The following is a 26,078-nucleotide window of genomic DNA, read 5'->3' as shown; positions in this document are numbered from 1 at the left end:
AGAAGGCCTTTTTCCATAAGGCATTTACCAATTTGATTTCCTCAGACTCTGGGCCAGATGTAGGTCGGCAAATACTGGTCGGTAACGGCCGAGTTCGGCCGTTACCGACCGGTATTTGCTAATGGAGATGTAGGGGCCTTAAAACATACAGAATCGGTATATTTACCGATGCGGTAAATGTACTGATTCTGTAAAATACCGAATTGGTAAATTTACCGAATCGGTAAATACAGATGTAGGTGGCACTGGAAACAGTGCCACAGGCCATTACCGATTCGTTATTTACCATGAAATGCTATTACATGGTAAATAACGAATTACAGTGTACATGCACATCTGTGCATGTACACCTGTGCCATGTGGCACACAGATATGCCCTAAGGGCATGTATGTGTGTCACATGGCACACAAGCCAGTAACAGGGGTGCAACAGGGTGTCAAAGTGACACCCTGTCCCCCTGGTAAAATCGGTAATTTTACCGATTCGGTAATTACCGAATCGGTATTTGCTATTGAATCCTATGGGCTTCAAGGCCCATAGGAATCAATGGCAAATACCGATTCGGTAATTACCAATATGGTATTTTTACCGAATTTTTTACCTACATAGCAATTACCGAATAGTAAATACCGAAACGGTAAAATTCGGTATTTACCATTCGGTAATTTGCTATTACCTACATCTAGGCCAGAATCGGTGTATTTACCGATTCAGTAAATTTACCGATTCTGTAAAATACCGAATCGGTAAATATACCGATTCTGTAATTCAATATGTAGGTGGAACAGTTTACAGTGACACAGGCCCTTAGAAATTCGTTATTTACCACCCAATACTATTGGGTGGTAAATTATGAATTTCTGTGTACATGCATATCTGTGCATGTACACCTGTGCATGTACACCTGTACACCTGTGCCATGTGACACACATACATGCCCTTAGGGCATGTATGTGTGTGCCATGTGTGCCATGTGACACACATACATGCCCTAAGGGCACACAAGCCAGAAACAGGGGTGCAACAGGGTGTCAAAGTGACACCCTGTACCCCTTGGAAATTCAGTATTTTTACAGATTTGGTAATTACCGAATCGGTATTTGCTATTGAATCCTATGGGCTTCAAGGCCCATAGGAATCAATGGCAAATACTGATTCGGTAATTACCGAATCGGTAATTACCGAATCTTACCGATTCGGTATTTTTACCAATTTTTTTTTTCCTACATAGCAATTACCGATTAGTAAATACCGAATCGGTAAAATTCGGTATTTACCATTCGGTAATTTGCTATGACCTACATCTAGGCCAGAATTGGTATATTTACCGATTCAGTAAATTTACCGATTCGGTAAAATACTGAATCGGTAAATATACCGATTCTGTAATTCAATATGTAGGTGGCACAGTTTGCAGTGCCACAGGCCCTTAGAAATTTGTTATTTACCACCCAATACTATTGGGTGGTAAATTATGAATTTCTGTGTACATGCACATCTGTGCATGTACACCTGTGCATGTACACCTGTACACCTGTGCCATGTGACACACATACATGCCCTTAGGGCGTGTATGTGTGTGCCATGTGTGCCATGGGACACACATACATGCCCTAAGGGCACACAAGCCAGAAACAGGGGTGCAACAGGGTGTCAAAGTGACACCCTGTCCCCCTTGGACATTCGGTATTTTTACCGATTTGGTAATTACCGAATCGGTATTTGCTATTGAATCCTATGGGCTTCAAGGCCCATAGGAATCAATGGCAAATACTGATTCGGTAATTACCGAATCGGTAATTACCGAATCTTACCGATTCGGTATTTTTACCGATTTTTTTTCCTACATAGCAATTACCGATTAGTAAATACCGAATCGGTAAAATTCAGTATTTACCATTCGGTAATTTGCTATGACCTACATCTAGGCCAGAATTGGTATATTTACCGATTCTGTAAATTTACCGATTCGGTAAAATACTGAATCGGTAAATATACCGATTCTGTAATTCAATATGTAGGTGGCACAGTTTGCAGTGCCACAGGCCCTTAGAAATTTGTTATTTACCACCCAATACTATTGGGTGGTAAATTATGAATTTCTGTGTACATGCACATCTGTGCATGTACACCTGTGCATGTACACCTGTACACCTGTGCCATGTGACACACATACATGCCCTTAGGGCGTGTATGTGTGTGCCATGTGTGCCATGGGACACACATACATGCCCTAAGGGCACACAAGCCAGAAACAGGGGTGCAACAGGGTGTCAAAGTGACACCCTGTCCCCCTTGGACATTCGGTATTTTTACCGATTTGGTAATTACCGAATCGGTATTTGCTATTGAATCCTATGGGCTTCAAGGCCCATAGGAATCAATGGCAAATACTGATTCGGTAATTACCGAATCGGTAATTACCGAATCTTACAGATTCGGTATTTTTTACCGATTTTTTTTCCTACATAGCAATTATCGATTAGTAAATACCGAATCTGGTAAAATTCGGTATTTACCATTCGGTAATTTGCTATTACCTACATCTAGGCCAGAATTGGTATATTTACCGATTCAGTAAATTTACCGATTCGGTAAAATACTGAATCGGTAAATATACCGATTCTGTAATCCAATATGTAGGTAGCACAGTTTACAGTGCCACAGGCCCTTAGAAATTCGTTATTTACCTCCCAATACTATTGGGTGGTAAATTATGAATTTCTGTGTACATGCACATCTGTGCATGTACACCTGTGCATGTACACCTGTACACCTGTGCCATGTGACACACATACATGCCCTTAGGGCATGTATGTGTGTGCCATGTGTGCCATGTGACACACATACATGCCCTAAGGGCACACAAGCCAGAAACAGGGGTGCAACAGGGTGTCAAAGTGACACCCTGTCCCCCTTGGAAATTCAGTATTTTTACAGATTTGGTAATTACCGAATCGGTATTTGCTATTGAATCCTATGGGCTTCAAGGCCCATAGGAATCAATGGCAAATACTGATTCGGTAATTACCGAATCGGTAATTACCGAATCTTACCGATTCGGTATTTTTACCAATTTTTTTTTTCCTACATAGCAATTACCGATTAGTAAATACCGAATCGGTAAAATTCGGTATTTACCATTCGGTAATTTGCTATTACGTACATCTAGCCCAGACTCCACTGCGACCCCCAGCAAGTCTGCTTGTTTGGTCTTGGTCTATTGTTCGCTACCATCTGGCTCTAAAAAGATCAGCAATTGTTTCTAAGCTTCTTTTTACGACCAACAGAAAAACTGTTTTCTTGTCAAGGATTTACACCCCTGTGTATGTGCAGTCAGCTTCCAGGATTGCATTAGGGAATACTTGAGGAATTTGGAATCATTTCCTCATGCCTTTCTCCGATTTGGGCCAAGGATACAAGATACATCAATATGGAATCTTAATCTCACCAGAGCAAGCCTAACGGCAACAAACCTAGAAACGTCAGGAGGTCCATGCATAGAGACTCAGAACTACCAACATATTCCCTTTTTGTGTATGCGTGCACATCTTAGCTGGATAAAAATCTCAACCTATAGTTGAGCCCAAGATAGTAAAAAATGATTGGTTAGTGTGAACACGTTGATTAATATGAGTCTCGTATTTCTGTGGGAGTACGCTGCTCTCAGTTCTGGCTGCTTGACAGTCACATTGTGTTGTTTTTTTTTATCAAGATGACGTTTACAAAATTAGGAGAGGTCATAAGTGTCACAACTCGCAGTGTTTCAGTGGGTCAAAGCCTGACGACATTAACACGGCAATAAAATAAATAAATATGGGATTTTCTAGATTCCCTGATGTCACACACCTTCTCTCCTCATTTAATAACTGTTGAGGAATTTCCCATTCCCACTGATTCTAGTAGGTCTCGTGCCAAGATAAGCCATGAAACTAGAGTCTCATGCTTCCTGATGAATCAGGCAATGCTACAATCCAGGTTCACAGAAGACTAGTGGCAGGCAGTCATAGACTAACTACATATTGTGAAATATTGCAAAATACTGTCTCTCTTCCATTAAAAATGTCTGGGCCTGGATACTCTGTAATCAATACTGCAAAATCAATGCTAGCCCAAACGAAAAATACATCTTGCATTCAAACATCTTGATTCCAGCTCACCAGTTTCTTAATGTAATGTATGGTATACTTTACGACACTGTGTATTTCGTACTCTCTATAGCTGGTTGAAACTCTGGGACTTCGTAGATATACATACAAACAGACAGCTATTATATGTGCAGGAATAACCTATTATACACTTTTCTTAATGGAAAACTCCTTTCTGTGTTTCGTAAATAAAATCCGTGATCAAAACGATTCTCAATGTAATACGTTCATAAACTGTAATATATTTACCGCACATTCATTAGTACTGTATGTTTCCCCCTCACAATAAGCAATCACTTCCCATATAGCTGTCAGAATAATTGCAGTTGGAGTTCATGATCCCTAGAAGAATAACTCAAACAATTGTGTTCAATGTCAAAATCTAAATGCATGATCCCAGGTTTGGTTTCAGACTATTCAATAAGTCATTGATAACTCCAGATAGTATTGCTCAGGATCCAGTTTGACAAAATGTGTTATGGCTGCAGCAATTAAACATATTGATTGACTTTGAACGGAACAACGCATACTCCATGATTCTAGGACATTTAGTTTGTTGTGTCTTCACAATCGGCGTAGCAGCCGCGGCGGACCAGGACTGGAGGAAAAGTGAGATGGGAATCAGAGCAGCTAAGGAGGTATATGCAAGAAAATCAAGTAAAGTGCTCGCACAGAGTAATTCAGCCACACATATACAATTTAAAAAGTATTAAAAACCTAGTAACAGGGCAGGAAACACTAAATCCTACTGATGTCAGCTGCGCGCGTCCGTTTACATCGGGAATATATAGGCTAATGCCTATGATGCAAACTGGATTGCTAATGCAGCTGAGGAAGCGAAAACTACGTGGGAAACAGGGGCTCAAATGGATCATAAATTCAAAGCTGTTCGGAACAGAGGCCCCCAAAATATGTTTGGCCCAGGGCCCCCAAAATCCTTTAGATATCCCTGAGCTCCGAATCAAGGTGCAAAACCCTTGTCTAAATAACATCCTAAAGCTCAGTTAATAACTTTCTGACAATCTATTAGTAATGAAGTCACAGCGCCAAGATGCTTCATGGAGTGTGCGTGCGCTATATAAAAACACACAAACATCAAACATCAAACATCTAAGGATCTGTAGAGGCAATCCCCTACCTATTTCCAGGATGGGTACTGGCCCCTGTCCTGGCAATCTGCAAGGCAACAAGTGGGGATAGTTTAGCATATTTTACATCACTGAAGGCACCATTGCTTTGCCATCCAGCATCTTTCTGGTTTGAGGCTGCACTGCTGTGCACAGTGTGTGTCCTGGGCAAATTTGCTTCCTTGCAGGAACATTTCAGTAGCCCTGGGGTTGTTGTTGCCTGCACTCTCTATGTAACTCTTCAGGCATGGAAGATTAGGGCTTCAAAATGTAGTAGTCCATACCATATTTACTTAATTATTTGTTTAATTGCCCGCGGTAAGATGGCAGCTTATCATTTCTTGTTTCTTTCCACTGGTTTACTTTCTGTTTTGGACCATAAAAAGGTGACTAGACAAATTCTAACTCACTTTTCACTTATGCTTATTTGCCTGTTTCACACTCTTTGGAATTGCTATTTTTCCTATGTGTCCTACTTCTTTCTTCAAATTTCATCTTCTCATCCTGTTGATTGGCCTCATTGGTGGAAGTTTTTTTTTTTTACTGCATCCAGGTTTTTCCTTCTATTGTGCATTGTAACAACACAGATCAGGGCGCGGAAGAATCTGAAGTTAAGGAAGAGAAGACATTTTTGGCTGTGTAAGCATCTAAGGCTAAATAATCACTGAAGTAAAATGAATCTGGAACCTTTTCCAGTCCTGAACTACCACACTCTGCTGTGCTGCGGGTGGAATGGGCCCATGCACTGCCTCTCCCGGTGTGCTGAGTCATGGCGGGAGGAGATGCATTGGATGGACTCAACTGAGGGAAATTCGATGTGAAGTTGATGAACAGAACTTTGCGGTACTATTGAACTGAATAGGCTTTGAGTGGGATTGGGGAGGGCATAGCCTGGTCAAGGACCACAGCTTCTTTTTTTGGGGGGTGACAGGCACCCTGCAAAGTAGGGGTGGTGGATAGTTTAAAGCCCGTTAGCAGTAAAGAGGGATTGTTTGGGTTGGGTGGGGTTAGTTTTAAATCTCAAGTGTTACAGGTCTCACAATATGCACCTGATTTCATCAAAATGTTCACACAGATACTTACAACCGCACACATCTGCCTCAGTCGGGCAGGTCTTTTCAGTGGTAAACTCACAGGCATCATGCAAAACAACACACACAGACCCAACCCACCCGAAAAGACACCAGACACGGCAGATAATGGTCACTGTCAAAAACTACAGCTAGAATAATGTCAACAGGACTCAAGGAAACCACACTTAAGATCCTCACATGGAATATCAATGGGCTTGGAGATAGGTTGAAAAGGGGGAATAGTACTGCAATACCTTAAGAGACTAGCCCCAGACATAGTACTATTGCAATAAAACCCATATAGTATGCAACAACTGCAGGGCACTAAATAGATGGGGATATAAATTGGAGGTACATGCCTGCTTTACAAATGGTTCCAGAGGGACAGGGGTAATAATCCGTAAAAACCTTCTACTAATTACGCACCGGAAGTGGGCAGACCAGCAGGGTCGATTAACCACCCTAGAAGCAAGCTGGGAAGGGTGACCAATTAATGTCATATCAACATATACCTTCTGCACTTCATAAATCGGCCCTCAGGGATCTAGGAAAACTGATGCTGGAGCTAATACACAGCACTCTTGTCGAAAGTGGAGACTTCAATGTGGCCCTCAAAGACCAAATTGATAGGCAGCCTTCCCGCACCGCGGGCCGAAACTCCACACCACTCTCTGAATTGTTCAATGCTATGGGTCCGACAGATGTATGGCACCACTTCAATCTGCAGTTGCCTTATTTCATCTTTTTCCCAGGGGCACATGACAGCCAGTCCTGAATAGAATATATCTTGACACACAGAGCAGACATAGGTAAATACAGAGAAGCCCGATGCCATGCACGTGGCACGTCAGATCACTCGCCAGTCCAAGTCACTCTCTCCTTTAACAAACAACAACAAAGAAATACCATAACACTAAATCAATGGATCCTCAATATCCCAACTATAAAGATACTTAGATACAACAAACAGACCTTTATTTCTGTCACATATGTCTTTATTCCTCAGCATACGCTCACACACTGCACTCTGATTACATCTAACCATTAATAACCACACCTTAACACCTCCTAGCTAGTTACGTAAATACTCTGTTGAATTCACCCAGACCTGCAGGGGTCCTAGCGGACATAGTCTTACAACACTACATCCCCTCCTTTTGTTAAATAAAAAGTATGAACAACAGTTACATTACATTTCTTCAATACGTCATCGAGGCGCTTGTACCAGTTGGCCAGATTTAGTGGTATGAGGTGGTTGAGATGCACTCTGTGCATCAAGGGGATCGCCTTATTCATAATTGCAGGAGACGACAACTGTCGAAATAGGTGCTCAAAGTGTGACAAGTCGTGTGTGATGGACTTTCTGGGATGATGCACCGTCACCATGTGACTTTTGCACGTCACAACCCTCATAGGATTGACAGCAAATGGAGTGTCTGTTTTCCGCTTTCATTTCTGCTTGACCAGGGCCTAGGCAACTTTATCGAAGACTGTTTACTGAGCTCTTCAACACAGATCGGTACAAAAGGGGGTGGTGATGGACGGAGCATCTGAATCAATCAAACACTCACACCCAGTCAAAAGATCTGGGTTTAATCCATCACCGTTCTTTATCCCACTCTGCCACCCCAGTTGAGACATGGATATATGCAAATCAGTCTGACCCTGTGCCTCATGGGAACAGTCCAACCCGAACTGCCAAGCCATGTCTTCCCTGGACCAGAAACAAGCTTCCGAGGACCGGTTTCTGGCATTCCAGCCGTCTTCAGCCCGGCTTGCTTGAATCCAGTGACAAAGTGAGCAAGAGACTCACGTCTGAGCATACCCTGCCACACTTATGGCGGCCAAAAGCGGTACAAAAGGGGGTGGTGATGGACGGAGCATCTGAATCAATCAAACACTCACACCCAGTCAAAAGATCTGGGTTTAATCCATCACCGTTCTTTAACCCACTCTGCCACCCCAGTTCAGACATGGCTATATGCAAATCAGTCTGACCCTGTGCCTCATGGGAACAGTCCAGCCCGAACTGCCAAGCCATGTCTTCCCTGGACCGGAAACAAGCTTCCGAGGACCAGTTTCTGGCATTCCAGCCGTCTTCAGCCCGGCTTGCTTGAATCCAGCATGTTTCCGGTCCAGGGAAGACATGGCTTGGCAGTTCGGGCTGGACTATTCCCATGAGACACAGGGTCAGACTGATTTGCATATAGCCATGTCTGAACTGGGGTGGCAGAGTGGGCTAAAGAACGGTGATGGATTAAACCCAGATCTTTTGACTGGGTGTGAGTGTTTAATTGATTCAGATGCTCCGTCCATCATCACCCCCTTTTGTACCGCTTCAACACAGATCGGCATATGTTTTCATTTTGCACTTCGAGAGTGTCTGTGACTTGAACCTTATCAACATTCAAAGATTAGTCTACTGTCCACTGTGGCAGTTTAGTTCTGAAGGCTCTCCCAAATATCAAGTTGTCAGGACTCTCACCAGTTGTGGAGTAAGGAGTTGAACAATAGGCACAAAGGGCTCGTTCCCCTCCATCTATGCTCATCAAGTTACCCTTTTGATAGTACTCATGAATTGTTCTGCAACACCATTGGCTTGCGGCCACGGAGGTGTACTCCTCTACTAAAGAAAAACATGAATTCTCATCAATGACTAGCATAAGATGATGTTCATTTCCTAAGGGCGCTAAGAAATCAACTACAACTCTTACTCAAACCTGGGCAGGAAGGTCAGATATTGGCAATGGATTCTGCGTCACTTTGGCTGAAAAGTCAGTTGTAAAGATAGCACTCTTTTAGTTCCTCCTCAATTCGCTCATCTAGCCTCAGGAATCACACTTGGTCTCAGGGCTCTTGTGGTGGCTACAATACCATGATGTCTTTAATGGGCTAGTACAATGACTTGCTGTCTTAGGCTCTCAGGTATGACAATTTTCGGGCCTCTCAATACAAAACCTTCCCTGTTCATCCTGGACATTTTTGAATATTTAGAAATCAATATCATCAGCAAAAGGTCGAGCAATCTTCCATAATTGAGTTGAAATTATGTCTTTGAGGATAATCATTTTTTATTGGCATTGTTAGCACCAATAATCTGATAATATATAGGACTGCTGGCGTGCTGGACATCACAATGATGTTAATGTACTCCTCAGTTGTTTTGGATGTTGAACTGTGACCATCTAGTGGTGCTCGTGAAAATTAATCAGCAGGATTCTGATCTTTACCCAGCTTGTGTACAATTGCATAGTCGTACTCTTGAAGTTGCAGCCCCCAGCTCTCAATGCGTGGCAGCATCTTGGCATTCGTGTTTCCAAAAATAGTGAGCAGCTTATTGGTCTGTAATGATAGTGAAATCTTTTCTGTATAGAAACACATGAACATTTTCACAGACCTACACTACAGCCAGACTCTCCTTCTCCGGTTGAGAATAGGCACTTTCTTTGTCAGACAGGCTTCGACTGGCATAGGACACAATGTGTCTCTGAGCACTTGGATAACCATTTTGTTCAGCAAGGATTGCCCCTAGTCCCACCAGGCTCACATCTAATGTGATGTGAGTATGTAACTTAGGGTCAAAATAGGCCATCTTGTTACATTCTCAATTGCATATTTTATTCTTTTAAAGCTTTGTTCACATTCTGCAGACCACTGTTTGTAAAGTCTCTCTATGGGGCACTCACAGTAGCAAAGTCATGAATGTACCTTGAGAAATCACTGGTCATACTTAAGGATCACAGCATATTGACATCTTGTGGGATGCAAGTAGCTGACAGAGCTTGCACTTTTTCTGGGTCAGGAGTCATTACCCCTTCAAAGAATATGTGCCCAAAGATTTTAAGTTTAGTCTTGTGAAACTCACACTTTGCTGCATTCAGATTGAGACCTCCATCAGCAAGTAATTGGCACACTTATGTAAGAACCTTGGCATGCTCCTTTTGCATTGCCCCAAATACCAGTATGACAATACTGTAATTAAAAGTATGCATGACAGGTTGAATTCTTTGATGTTGAACATACTGAAATATTTATGCAGCTGACAGCACTCCAAAGCACAACCTTTTGTATCTGAACGAACCAACATGAGTCAATAAAGTTGGGATGTACCTACAGTTCTCACACAACTCGAGTTGATGTTATACCTTGTTCAGGTCAAAACAGGAGAAGACTGCATGATCATGTACTCTATGTGTGGACTAGGATGTCTTTCTCTCTCGATTGCTTTGTTGGCCTGGCCCATATCAACCAAGATGTGCACTTCACGTCTACTGTCCTTTTTTGGCAGCACCACTATCGGCAAAACCCAAGGCGTACGACCGGTGGAATGCTCATTGATGTCATACTTCAACAGCATTTCTTGTACTTTCTCAACAGCTTCTTGCAGGTGAAATGCAACTCTGCAGTGCCGCTGGGCAAAGGGGCGAATGTCCTAATTGATGAAAAGTCGCACTCTCATTGTCTTGAGCATCCCTAGGCCATGAAAGAATGACAGAATCTGACACACAATTTCAGATTGAGTGTGGAAGTGATATCAGTTCCATGTCAGCCGCAGTGTTAAAGCTGAGTAGGCAAGCACTGGACGGTGTTCCCTGAAGAATGTGAATTGGCACTGCTGTATGTTGCATTGTGGCTGTGAAGGATCCTTGACTCTGCAATGGTTTAGAAGCAGCCCACATGAATACCTTCATGTTCGATGGAGTGAGGGATGGCACAGAAGACAGGCTATTGAACTTGATGACGGGCATAATGTTAATCAATGTATCACTGCCTATGATAGAGGTCATAGGGTAACTGTTGACCTTTATTGTAATCTTAGGGCAGTGTCCAAATGAATTTGGTTGTTTTGTTTGCTGATTTGCCTCAGTCTTTTATTCTTCCTTGCAGACATTCAAAATCAAATGAGAATGGATCACTTGACCTGAGTAACCAGCCTTTGCAAAGTTCCCGTAGTATACCGATAAAAAACCCTCATTCACCTACACAAGTCGAAAAGGCGGTATATCTTGGCTCTCCACCCTGCTTTAGTAATGTCATCAATAACAGGATTGAGAATACCTTCGACCTTTGTCCCCTATGCTAGTACAATGTCTCATAAAATCCTAGCCTATGAGGCGGTGGTGTGGAGAGATGTGCAAGAACTCTTACATGCCAAATCTTACACCAAGTACAATACAAGCGAATTGGAAAAGGCAGCATTACAATCACTAGCCCTCAACACCCAAGTCGTGATTAAACCCGCGGACAAGGGTGGGGCAATTGTTGTCCAAGATACATCCGCCTATGAATCTGAAATCCTCCGACAATTGAGTGATGCCACTAGCTACCAACTGCTGCGTTCTGATCCATCGAAAGCCATTGCCCAAGAAATTTTGCAGTTAACCCAAGCTGGCCTGGACCAAGGTTTCTTTTCTGAGAATGAGTTCCACTACCTCAATCAGAGAAACCCTCGATTGGCGACAATTTATACCATACCCAAAATACAAAAGTATGGTTAATCCACCAGGTCGCCCTATCGTATCCGGATGCGGCTCCATCCTTGAGCCGCTTGGGAAATATATTGATTTTTTCCTCAAACCCTTGGCTGAATCCACTCAGTCCTATTTACGGGATACCATGCATACGATTAACATCATCCAAAATGTATCTTTTGACCATCAACATCAAAGACTAGCAACATGTGATGTGGTATCATTATATACATGCATCCCTCAACAAGAAGCTCTCACGGTGATATCACGATGTTTACAATGACGACCTGCCCCGGTACAAGTACCATCTGAATTCATTGTGGAACTATTAAGAATAGCCATGACCAAGAACTTCTTCCTGTTCAAAAACAAATTCTACCTCCAGACATCAGGAGTAGCCATGGGGGCTCCCTTTGCCCCGGATGTGGCAATACTTTACATGGCGGCCTTCGAGGAAGACACAGGGCCCGATGTAGGTAACATTGATTTATCGATTTTCAATTACCGAATTTTACCGTTTCGGTAATTGAAAATCGGTAAATCAATGTGGTTGACATGTAGGTATTTCCAGATGTGTAAATACCGAATCTGTCACATTCGGTATTTACCGATTATGTAAATACAGAATCAGTATTTCCCATTGATTCCTATGGGCTTCAAAGCCCATAGGAATCAATGGGAAATACCGATTCTGTATTTACAGAATCGATAAATACCGATTTTTGCAAGGGTGCAGGGGGTGTCACTTTGACACCCTCTGGCACCCCACAAATAGGCATGTGCGCAATGTGGCACACAGACATGCCCTAAGGGCATGTCTGTCTGTCACATGGCTAGGTGTGCATGCACACATGTGCATGCACACCTGAAATCGGTATTTTACCACACAACAGGATTGTGTGGTAAAATACCGATTTTGTAGGGCCTTTGGGACTCAGAAGAGTCCCACCTACATCAGAGATTTACCAAATCGGTAAAATACCGATTCGGTATTTTACAGAATCGTAACTTTACCGATTCGGTAAAGTTACCGATTCTGTAAAAATGTGCCCCTACATCCCAAATCTTGTTTACCGGTCCGTAACGGCCGAAAATACCGATTTTCGGCCGTTACCGACCGACCTACATCTGGCCCACTGTCCTTAATCAAGTCAATCCATTCAGAGACCAATTGGGTCTCTGGATGCGATACATTGATGACATTCTCCAAATTTGGAATGGTAATCAAGAGGAATTATCCTCTTTCTTCACATGGCTAAATCATCAATCTGCATATTTGAAATTTACGATTCAATCGGACAACCATACCATCAACTTTCTAGATATCACCATTTATGAGGAATCAGGGATACTACTTACCACATTGTACTGCAAACCAGCTGAAAGAAACTCGCTGTTGCAATACAACAGTCACCACCCACGGGCCCTCCGTGACAATTTGCCTTTTGGGCAATTCCTACGTATCCGTAGGAATTGCTCCAGCAAAGAACATTACTTTACACAATCAGAGGACCTTGCAAACCGATTGCAGCAACGAGGATATCCGAGACGTTTGGTGAAGAAATCACGCAAACGCGCCTGGTTCTACCCAAGAGAGGAACTACTCTTGGCTACTCTTGGCCAAAGATAAAAGTGATCAACCGGAAAAAAGGATTGTCTGTGTAACTACCTTCAACACTAAAAGCAACAAGATCAAGCGCATAATCAACCAGCATTGGCAACTTATATCGGATGATATCGACCAGTCTGAAACTCCCCTACACGCTTTTAAGAAAGCTAAAAGCATTAAGAGCTTTGTAGTACGGTCACTCCTACCAACACCTGATGAGCCCACTATCACCTCATTGTGGGATTTACCTCCAGTGGTCGGTCATTCTAGATGCGGCCATTGTAAGGCCTGTGACACTGCTATCCAGACTAAGGAATTCCAACATCGTCAATACAAAATCATGCTAAAACACACAGCAATCGCAACTCTTCTAATGTTATCTACGCAATAACATGCCCGTGTCAAAAGATCTATATTGGGCAAACACAACAAAAGGTCAAGGCTAGAATTCTACAGCACATGAGTAGGATTAAATGCGAGGTACAGGGGGCACCCCTACTAGATCATTTTAAGGTTGCGGGACACCCCCCGGATAGCCTCAGATGGGTGGTAATAGAGAAAGCCGTTCTAGGCCCACGAGGTGGCGACATCACATGTATTTTAAATACGCGTGAATTGAAGTGGATGTACTTCTTTGACTCTATTGAAACTGGCCTGAATGAGCATGACAGCTCTTTTTCACAACTGGCAACGTTACCTTGATTTTGTTCCCCCCTGCATCCAACACATAATATGCATTATGGGTCAACTGGCTTATACCTTAGGTACGCTATATTAGTTATGACTATGCCCAACATCATTAACATCATGAATATATATTACCATTAACAGAATTGGCCTTTACCCTCATGTGAGAGGTACGCCATATCAATTGTGACAATGTAACCCTAAGATACTTTCTCTATCTGGAATGGCCTTTACCCCATTGTTGGAGGTACGCCACCTATACAGCAAGATACCAATTGTACCTGGTACATCGTACATTACCAGAATTCGGGTCACTAATTATGTCTGGTATACCCCTACTAGGGCAAACACACCTGAACAGTTAACGCTGTATTTATGTCATAATTATTATTTATTGTGTGTATAAGTCCAACATTCACTGGGCTTCTGTTTTGTGTTGACTGATTTATATATGTATGCAGTGCATTTTGAGTATGCCAATATTGAATCCTGCAAACAATTACCATTGTTAGTAAATACTAATTGCGGACCATAATATCTGAAAACATCTCAAGTTCAACATCGAACACAACCTGAGTCTTTCCTTTAGCTCCACACGCCTACCCTCTACCACGTGGTACGGTTCCCATAGTGATTATACAAACAGGAACCGCGGCTCGCCATCGCGAGTTGGAGTGGCGTCCTCGGTCCGATTCAGTCAGCAAATTCAAGTAAGTCTCTGATATCGGTCAACCTTTCCATGCAAAGGTTACTGTTTATCCACGGGCTGTTACGGCCACTTAAATAACACCCTCGTAATTTATCTAACAGACACCCCGGACTTAGAATAATCGCCGGTTCCAGGTGCGTCTCCCCACCAATTCGGGTAAGCCGTCGGCCTTTTGTTTCTGCAATGCGATTTGTCTCCTCTTTTTAAATTGACTGAGAGTGACTGGCTCTCCTTATAATCCACAGGAACCAACAAAACCATTCACTGCAACCCGTGGCAACATTTATTTTTACCACGTGGTAAGTCAGCTCTATTCTCAATACTAACTGTGCTGCCACCGCTTTCCGATTGTTCTTGGGTCTCATTTTACGTGTTCTATTACAGACACGTACTCGCAAAAGGGATCTAATATGATGGTGGCTCTTGACCTCATTCTGTAAACCACGAATCAAGGTAAACCACTTCCACCTTTCATTATCTCGGTATCGAGAACGCCATAGTCACCCCACCACCCGGGCCGCATTTCGGCTCCTAACGCTCTTTCTAACAATTGTGATTTTTACTCTCTCAAATGGGTTCAGCTCCACCTTTGGATATAATGTTACCTCGCCTAGAACCCCTCTTTATATTTCTAATTTTTAAGTTCATCAGACACCCAACAGTCCAGGTTACCATGTCTATATTCACCTACTCGTCATATGATTTATCAACTGTACTGGTTTAATTTGCTTAATTATGTGTGCTCATATGGTTTTAGTAAATATGAGGCATGTCCCACTATCCTGAAACTTAATTCTATATTTTATACACTGAATTAGGTTACTTGCCCCCCATTTCTGTCCTGATGAAGACCCCACAGCAAGGGCACAACTAATCCCTGCAATATTTAGAGGGTCGAAACGTCGACAACTACCTATCTGACCATCAACTTCACGCCACTATTTGTTTCATTCATTGTTCTATGTGAAGTATGATCCCCTGATTTAATGTTTTGAACTATTGGTCCACTGTACTGTATATGATTCATTAATACAGTGTTTCTAATTGATTGATTTTACTGTCACGTATTCCTTTCCATCACCTTATCCTCACCAGATCACCTACCACCACCTCTCCCCCCTATTTTACCCCTGGGGCACTGTACAACCAATTGAAATTATTGATTTGTTCATCTGTATATTCAGTATACCTAGTCCCATTGTGAATAAAACAATGTGGATTCATTTATTGTTTGTGTAATTGATTGTTTCGATTATTTACATTATATCTCACTAACGCTGGGACCCCTCCCTCTCAGTACTTATTGAACCCAGGTCCCAGTGACTATGTTTGGGTAAACCCCCTTATCTATACCCTTAGTAATGTGACAGCATAATCATTGGGTTTGTTTTGTATGCTTCCTCCATTCGGAGGTAAACCAATGGTTATTGCAGTAGTGATCACCTCTGCAATAACTAATTTTTATGTAAGGAAGCTGAATGGATCACAATTCCTTCTCTCTCCCTCCTGATTTGATATATACTTCCTTGCAGACAGCCATACCTACATGTGTCGGGTTTAGGGTCTTTCTTACAAGTCTCGAGGCGTTGGGACGGTTCCCAGCTTCGGTTTTTGTAAGTCCGGATTTGGTGAGATGAGGGTGACCCCTTCCGGTAGCCACGGTGCTGCTGACAATGAAAGCCTAAACAGCCAGTGCCCTCCAGAAAGAGTCCCAAGAGGAAAAACCCCGAAGGGACAAAAACTCTGATGTTGATGATGAGACTCCAGGAATGAAGGAGAAGACAAAGAGCCAGAAAACACTGGAAAACCAGGAGCCCAAAAAAGAACCAGAAGACTGGAAGACAAGCTGGAACAGATAAAGCACCAACGGAAGGAAGGAATCACCAAAAGAGGAGCCACAGGACCAACAGGAGCAAGGATAAACTAGCAGGCACAAGAAGTGTTGCAACGCAAGGAAGGAAAGGTTCTGATCCCTTATATACAGAAAAAACTGGAAATTACATACAGGTACAGGAAGTGACAAAACAGGAAGGAAAGGTGTAGCCATCTGGGATAGGGAAAGGAGTGAAGTGTTATCATATGGCCCCCAAGGAAGGGGGATCATGAGACGCCCACACCAGGTGAGTGTAATGTCCCAAGGTGCCTCGGGACTGAGATGGGCAGCTGTGCAAGTATGCAGCATGTCCGAAAACCAACAGGCATTGCGGGTGCTTTCCAAGACTCCCCTGAAATGGCCACAGCAGGCCGCAATTCTGTACTGCAGTGCCCCGAAGAGGAGGGAGGGGCACTGCGGCCGCACCACAGCTGGTGAAGAGGAAACGGGTGGCGCAGCGGGTTTGCAAGATAGCCCCCGGGGTACCAACATGTGCCTGTTGTTCCTTGGTCAATATCATCATCGCACATCCATCTTCTTCACTTGCCCTTAATAATGACATTGAAAAGACTTTGCGGTCGACTTTGTCTAGTTTCTACTTATTGTAACTGATGTTGCTTGTTGGCTTTGTAGGCATGGCGAGAATGCTTCTGGAACCTTCTGACATTCATTTTCTCTTCTCGCTGTGATGCATTTGGTTTCTATTTCACTTTGCAAACCATTATGAAGTGGCTTTCTTACCCCCAATCTTTGCCTTTCTGTCTTATGGGGAAATTAAAAACCATATCGGAAACACAACTTTTTCTTCTATGGAGACTTCAACTTGCATTTATCGTGCTTGTTTTTCATGACCAACACTAATTCATTTTTCACTATTCCAGCTTCCATGTCAACAGCTTGTTGATCTGCTCTTTCATTGGCCCTTGCAGACATTAGTACTTTCTCTAAACTGAGCATCTCTGTCAACATGCGTGCTCTGAAAGAGTCTGAAAGACAACCATCTATGACTCTGAGGTGTGGCTTCTCCATCATTAAATTCCCTAACCCTACAGTGTTTGATAAGCACATACAGTCTTTCAACAAATTCATCCATCATTTCACCAGCTTCCTGTCTCGCTTAACTGAAAATTTACCTTTCATAGTCAACATTCAGCAACGGAGTGCACTAATTACCCAATACTTCTTTGATCTGACAGTACGATATTGCATCAGTCTGCAAGATTTTCTTCAGCACTTCTTTTACTCCATCACCAACAAGATTCTTTAAATATTTCATGATTTTTTTTATCGTCTTCTTTTAGGGCATCTTTGAAATCATCTAACGTCTCAATCCAATCAGTCCACCTAGCATCAATATTCTGCTTATTGGAGGGGTCAAAGGTTGGTGGTGATTTCAGAAACACAGCGGAATCCTACTTCACCCTCCTTCTTACCAGTGTTGAGAGCATATGCTGTTCAAATGACTGCCGCTGTTCACCTAGACCTGTAACTTCTGCAAGGAACTGGCCTTGTACTCGCATTTGGGTCATCACGCCCGATCTGAGGTCAGAGATTGTCATCTTATATCTTGATGTGGGTAACGGTTCAATTTTTCGCACTTGATCATTGTTGCTTTTAGCTTTTTGCATCGTACCTGGTTGTCACTGCCTTTAGTGTTTTGCTTTGTATCGATGATGACTCTGTGATATGAGCTGCATTATCTCTTCTTTTGGCCTTACCAGTGGGTTTTTGGGAGGTTTTCGAAGATGCTCCTTTGTAGGGCCTTGACTTTCGTAAATGGCCGAATCTAGGCTGAAGCGGGACTTTAACGCCACACAGCCAACTCGAACTGCTTTTCATTGATTTCAGGACATGTGGCATGCACCAGCAGTTTCCTGTATTGTTGCAAACTCTCAAGGAGAGCAGTCTCTGTTCTACGGAGCACATATCCCACCCTCATTGTCAGTTGCAGCGTCCTCTCCAGCCCGGGAGCATGAAAATGAACATGCTACACATGGAGCTCGCTAACAGATGTCATTATTCCTGAGTATACGACCACACACTGTCCTCTAATTATGTCGTAACCGTTAATAATCACACCTTAACATCTCCCAGGAAGTTATGTGATTGCTAGCGCACATAGTCTCACAACACTACATTTTCCTCATATTTAAATTCACTAGTGGGTAGTTCACCAAGAGCATCAGCAATGGCAAAGCTGAGAGCTTCAGCCTGAAGTTTGTATTCTATCATCGTCCAATATGATCTGCATGCTAAGCCCAGTATTGTCCTACTAACATCCCCCCCATAGCATGTCTGGTCAAGATCTTCACAAATACAATAATACAAATAAATGCATCAATGTCTTTGGGATAATGGGAAATGTCAGGTGTGTAATAACTTTTCCATCTGATTTGTTATGTTATGTTATTATAACCTTGTAGAGCGCTATATCACCCAGGGGTATCTAAGCGCTAATGAATCTCTCTTTCATTAGAAATCAGTGCTGCCTTATCTCCTGTAAGGTGACATCGGCGATCATACTTGTCACACAACGGTGAAAACGGCACGGTAATTCTTTAACGACAGTTGTTTGTTTTTGGTGCTATTAACAGGAGCATTTGCCTGGGAAGAGCTTTTCTTTTTGGACGTGGCTGGAAGCAATTCTAGAGCTCATTAAGAAGCACCTTCTTCCTCTCTGGATTGATGGGTGAGTGAAAAAAATACTGATATGTACTGTTCACATACTCTTTCAGAGTATGTATTTTCCTACCCAGACCAATATAATTATATTGTCCTTTCATTCTATCTTTTTACTTTACGTATTGAGGTTGCCACACACGACATGCACAGTAATTTCGATTGTCATATGTGTATGGAACGCCACCTACAGGATTAAAGCACGTATCAGACTTCAAGAGTCTGCTCAGATATCTGCTCCTCTCAAGTCATAAATACAAATGTTATTTTATGCATAATAGCGCTATATATTGAAACTGAAACGGCCACTTTCAGGTAATATGAAATAATGGTAAAAAAAAAAATGTCAATTTTGCGAAGCGTGGTAGAATTGTATTGAATGCACTCCGTTGTTATAAAGTTAGCAATTGAAAATGTAAAATTTATGATGCATACCAGCGCCTGTTTTTTTTGAAGTTATAAAAAGAAAATGTCAGTTTTGTGATGCACATTAACGCTGCGTGTTTTGACACTAAAATTGGCAGCTCTCCAACGAAATATAAGGGGGTCTGACGATAGGAAAGAAACACAAAATAAAAGACGGCGAGCGACATCTTTGTTTTTATTATGACTTGATGGGAGTAGCTCTGCACCATAAACTTACGAAAACAAAACACCTGTAGCAACAAGCATTTTAAGAGGATAATGCGCATATTTAAAGATGGCACTTCAGAGCTAGCTATGTAGCACAATTCTTCAGTTTAAGTTTATTGTGGATTAATGTATCCATAAAAAAGGGACGCCTTGCTGCTTTTGTTTCCGAGCCCTTATCATCTGTTCCCGCTGAGACGGCGAGTGGGACGCCTTGCTGCTTTTGTTTCTGCCTGTTTGGAATCGCCTGCTGCCAGCCTACTTCTTGCGGAACCCGCTCCGCGGGTCCCGCTGCGTGAGGAGTGTTGACCGCAGCGCCTTGAAGGGGACACCGAGGGAAGTACTTGCACGGGGCTGCGAGCGAGTGCGTGAGCTCCTTTGGGACTGCATTTCCCAGGAGCACCCGCCAGCCCTGATCAGCTACACCTGGGCCGCTCTCCCCGACCCCTCCTACCCTTCCACCGAGCCCTTATCATCTGTTCCCGCTGAGACGGCGAGTGGGACGCCTTGCTGCTTTTGTTTCTGCCTGTTTGGAATCGCCTGCTGCCAGCCTACTTCTTGCGGAACCCGCTCCGCGGGTCCCGCTGCGTGAGGAGTGTTGACCGCAGCGCCTTGAAGGGGACACCGAGGGAAGTACTTGCACGGGGCTGCGAGCGAGTGCGTGAGCTCCTTTGGGACTGCATTTCCCAGGAGCACCCGCCAGCCCTGATCAGCTACACCTGGGCCGCTCTCCCCGACCCCTCCTACCCTTCCACCGAGCCCTTATCATCTGTTCCCGCTGAGACGGCGAGTGGGACGCCTTGCTGCTTTTGTTTCTGCCTGTTTGGAATCGCCTGCTGCCAGCCTACTTCTTGCGGAACCCGCTCCGCGGGTCCCGCTGCGTGAGGAGTGTTGACCGCAGCGCCTTGAAGGGGACACCGAGGGAAGTACTTGCACGGGGCTGCGAGCGAGTGCGTGAGCTCCTTTGGGACTGCATTTCCCAGGAGCACCCGCCAGCCCTGATCAGCTACACCTGGGCCGCTCTCCCCGACCCCTCCTACCCCTTCCACCTATTGTGTTCATACTCCTTATTAAGCCACTAGTACTCCCGCAGCGCGGGAGAGCGCGCGGGAGAAGCCCGGGAGAAGGGCGGGACCGTCCGGGGCCGAAGGAGGCCGGGCTGGGCCACCCCCCTTACCAGTGATATATAGTATCACCTCCAGTAAGTGGCTTAGAAAAGTTGGATTTGTTTAGTGTTTAACATGGCAACGTCCACATCAACAAACTCTGTAAATAGCCATCTAATAACTCCTCCTGTAGAGTCTGGTCCACTGGCAATTGGCCCCTTAGATAAATTTTTCTTTAATCGTTCACTGGTAATTGACAAAGAGTTGACCCTGGCAGAGAAGCGCGCAGAGCGTAGGCTGTCAATCGAAATACTTAAGAATTCAACGGATAAGTTTTCAAATCTAGCTTACCCCACTCTGGTAACTCCTCTGTCATCAGTGAACCTGCCAGTTGCAAACGACCATTTTGAGGTCCAGGCCCAAAAACCAAACAAGGATGTTGTGACAGAACTAAATAATCCTTGTGGCGGCAAAATCCTACCAGCACCGCTCACTGATTCTGGTGCCCAGGTCACATCGGCCCAACCCAAAATCGGGTCCAAACGGAAACGACCAGCATCTGTAAGAAAATGTAAAAGGGTGGTCAAACCCCCTCAAAAACCCAGGAAGTTACATAAACTCGTGAACGCAGGAGAGGTAGTTACTAACGAAACTCAAAGTACAGAAAGTGTTACACCTACTAATCCTGTCTCCTTGAACAGCCAGGACGGAGATGATAATTCTTGTATCGACTCCACTGTACAATGTAAAGATAAGGAGCAATCACTTGTAAATGTTCTCCCTGAACTGGAAAAATTGTTTAGATCACTACTCACCCCTATAGAGGATAGAATTGCAAAGCTTGTAGATAGGCTAAACCATTTTGAACAGACTACCTTAGACAATTTTTATTCCACAAAATCACTGATTAAAGCGAATAGGGTGGAAGTAAACACAAACTCCCAGGTCCTAAACAACCCTGTTATTCAGGATAAGGGAAGAAACCCCCGAAATAGCTCTCCTTTACCTCCCAAACAGAGCAAACCTACAGCTAAAGCCATTATAAAATCCTCAGACAGAACTGAGAGAGCAAACGTTGGCCCTGATTTACCTCAGTCGACCATAATACACCCTACACAGCCCACAATCCCCCCGATACAAAATCCATCAATCGCAACGAGTGCTGAGGCTACAGCGCGTCACCAAGGGGGAATAGTACCAACCACCGCAAACGTAACTAATAGCATGCAGAAAGCTCAGAATATTCTGGTGGGAGGGAATAGGGCTAATGCAGGTCTGTTGGTAGGTAAAACTTCGATACCGTCCCAAATAAATAACAAACAACAGGCGCCGAAGCCTATCCCCCAATATGTCCCCCAAGTTTCCAAATCTATCCCACCGCCCGTGGCAAAGCCACCCCACAGAAAACCACCAATTAATCTCACCCCAGACTCCTTTCCCTATGTAGCAGTTCTTATTAACGTACCACCATTACCCCCAGGACAGAGAGAGACTTTCCAGATGCTCAAAAACAAGATCATGCACTGGCTAAAGGAAAACCGTCCTCTGCCTGGTGACATCGACGGGCTAATCATAGGGGTAAGGAGAATAGATTGGATGGGATATACATCGAAAACCTTGGGTGGGGATTGCATAGTGGTTAATTTTCAAGACCCAAGGGTGGCGGGATGGATAACAAGGCAGGGATGGGGAACAAACAAGGGAGGTATCGGAATTGTAGACCTTACCTTCTTTTATCCCAGACCGACTAGTGTAACGACTAGTTTACTCAATGAACCCCTTATTCCCCCTACTGTATCATGGCCAGTCAATCCCTTACCACCTCCTCCTGTTGGTCATAACCATACCACTTACACACATTACAACTCTCATGTAGGATGGCAGGAGCCGGGACGGGGATATTGACAAACCAGTACGGACAGTATAGGAGGGAATACTAACGAGCCAAAAGGGCAATGTGATGTTCATGGTAATACAATTGTTACAAACTTATTGGTCAACAACATCGAGACGGGGGGTTTGGTTGAAGAAGGTGGTTTTAGACTGGGAACCCTAAATACAAATGCCAAGATAACATACCCAGCTACAGCCAATACGACAGTGGATCCAATAGATGACCAAGAAAGGCAGACTAACTCTACTGAAAGCCCTATGTTAGTCCAAGTGTTTCCATTGATTAACACCCGAGATGGTCTAGATGCTAGCATTGGTACGCTTTTATCTTGGAATGTTGCTGGGCTGGCAAGTAAATTGGATTCCCAATCCTGGGTGGACTTTATAAGTGGGTATGACATCTGTTGCTTCCAAGAAACCTGGGCTTGTGATCCCCTTTTCTGTCTTGGTTATTTGAACTATTGTATACCAGCGTCAAAAGGGGGAAGAGGGCGGCCCAAGGGAGGCTTAACTGTTTGGGTTAGACAGGACCTGCAGGTCAACATCAAAATGTTGGACCTGGGAAATTGTGATTTGCAATCATTAAGAATCTCCGTAGCAAAGGGTCAACTAATAGATTTGTACAATGTCTACGTGAGAGGTAGCAACGTAACCAATTTACCCACCATTGAGCTGTTGTCTACTGCCATTGAGACCAAGTCCCAGGAAAGTGTAACGATAATTGTAGGGGACCTCAACAGGACTTTTGAACCTCTGGACTGTACAAATGACCTCTTGGAGAGCGAAGAGGACAATCTCTGGGGAGTACCACCTCTATGCCTAAAACCTGTAAAGAGATGGACAAAAGAGATCTTATTACTGAATGGAATTTGTATGGAACATGGCTTAAGAGCACTGAATGGGAGGACACCTGGGGACAAGGAGGGCAGCTACACTTTTGACAATGGCATCAACAGGAGCCGAATCGATTACATTTTGTGCAGTCTCCAACTGTGGAAAGGGGTTGTTGATATGACAGTTAGGCCCCGGGTTGAAAGTGACCACAGCCCCCTCTGTGTGACTCATAGGTGGTGGAATACTGGTGTGGGTAACCCTCTAGTGATATACGATGAAACCCCTGTTATGAGTAACGATGAACGCAGGTTAAAATGGCCCAAGGTACTGGCAAACGAGGCCACTATGACTTACATCAATAATTCTGTTGATTGTGCAATTTCCGCGATGGAAACAGCGGTTCCAGTGGTTCCAGGGGATAGTGGAATCACCGAAATCCACAATAAGTTATTCTCCCTTCTGAGACCATGCTTTTTCATTAAAAAAAGGAAAGGGACGAAATCCAAAGAAGTGGGAAGGTGGTTTGATAGTCACTGTAGATCAGCACGATTAGCCCTGGGACAAGCCATAAGGAATAGGGACCGCGCCGCTGTGATAAAGAATAGGGAACTGTACAAGATGGCCATCTATCGTGCAAAAAAGAATTGGGATGAAGGCCACTGGGCCGAACTAAAAGAGGCCTCTGATAGTAAAGACTCCAGGGCATTCTGGAAAATCATCAAGTGGGGTAGTGGAGCCGGTCCTGCGAAGCCAGACAACAATGTAGCAGTGGAAGCTTGGGTTGATTACTTCAGACCTCAGTACGCGGAAGTTAACCATCCTGTGGCAGCTGATAGTATAACACCGGTTTATGCAACCGACGATTTGTTCTCCCTTAGAGAAGCGGAAATTGCCATTGGTTCCGCGAAATGTGGGAGGGCGCCAGGTCCAGATGGCATTCCACCTGATATTTTTAAACACGATACGACCAGATGGGCGAGATATACCCTCCTTGTAGCGAATGCCCTAGCCAAGGGGGAAGTGGTCCCAGACCTCTGGAAAGGCGCAACCATTATCCCCATCCACAAGAAGGGAGATCGTTCACTGCCTGCAAACTATAGGCCCATAAGCTTAATAGCCACCATACAGAAAGTAGATGGGAGAATGGTAACAAACCAGCTTATGGACTGGGTTGAGGACAACAACGCCCTTTCTCCATACCAAGCGGGATTCAGGCGAGCAACCAGTACCATCGACCAGTTCTTCCGCTTTACCATATTATGGTGGAAGACCGTTGTACTGGGAAGGGGCTGCCTGTACGTCGCGTTCGTCGACCTGCGGGCGGCGTTCGACCTAGTCCCCCGGTTTAAGTTATGGTTGGTTTTGCAAAAGTTGGGGATCCCTGCTGATCTGTTGACATTAATTATGCGACTGCACGAATCCAACTTCGCTAGAGTTCAGTGGGGTGGAAGTGGGGAGACAACAGAGGACTTCCCAGTGGAAAGGGGTGTCCGACAGGGCTGTTCCATGGCCCCTTTACTTTTCTCGTTATTTATTAATGGAATCGTCGAGAGGATGTTGAAGGCTAGTGTTGATGCCCCATCGTTAGCGGACACCAGGGTTCCGATCCTGATGTTCGCTGACGACACTCTTATCTTGTCTAAGACCCCCATGGGGCTGCAACGTGCATTAAACATTTTTGATGCTTTTTGCACTGAGCATGGGCTAGAGGTAAATGTGGGAAAAACAAAACTAATGGCTTTTTCCCCCGGACGCAGGAATTACCCCAAGGTAACCTTAAACTGCAGTAGGTTAGACATTGTCAAAGAATTTACGTACCTGGGTGTACAGATCGCAGAGGGCATTGGCTGGACGCATCATGTGGATAAAGTGGTCTTAAAGCACCAGCAGCTTTCTGGTGCTTTAAGGGGGGAACACCGCAAATCCAAAACAAAACCCATAAAACCCGCATTAATAGTGTATGATGCGAAGGTTTTGGGTGCCACATTATATGGCGCGGAGCTATGGGCCTGGGATGGTCTAGCGGCTCTCCAGACTTCAGAGAACAAGTTTATGCGAGGGATTACAGGACTCCCACAGAGTACCCCCTTAACTCCACTGTTTTTGGAGTTAGGTAGACGTACCATTGTAGATAGAGCCCGATTGCGCCCAGTTCTTTACTGGAGACGCCTCTGGACGACTCCAGAAATAAGACAATATGCGGAGGGTTTCCAATGGATAATTAAGGAAGATACCTTC

At 44.1% G+C, this 26,078-nt stretch overlaps 1 protein-coding gene across 1 annotated transcript in view; it reads left to right on the top strand.

The window, feature by feature from the left end:
* STAT4 (signal transducer and activator of transcription 4) overlaps window positions 1-26,078 on the top strand; it is an 836,765-nt gene that overhangs the window by 656,331 nt on the left and 154,356 nt on the right. The window contains exon 19 of the mRNA XM_086955386.1: window positions 19,293-19,387. Coding sequence (XP_086811512.1) covers window positions 19,293-19,387 — 95 coding nt within the window. The remainder of the gene's footprint in view (window positions 1-19,292; window positions 19,388-26,078) is intronic.

This window comes from Lissotriton vulgaris, chromosome 2_1 (genome assembly GCF_964263255.1).
Source record: "Lissotriton vulgaris chromosome 2_1, aLisVul1.2, whole genome shotgun sequence".
In the NCBI taxonomy this organism is placed as follows: domain Eukaryota; kingdom Metazoa; phylum Chordata; class Amphibia; order Caudata; family Salamandridae; genus Lissotriton; species Lissotriton vulgaris.
Note: the sequence above shows the minus strand (reverse complement) of the source record. Positions and strands in the feature narration are given on the sequence as shown.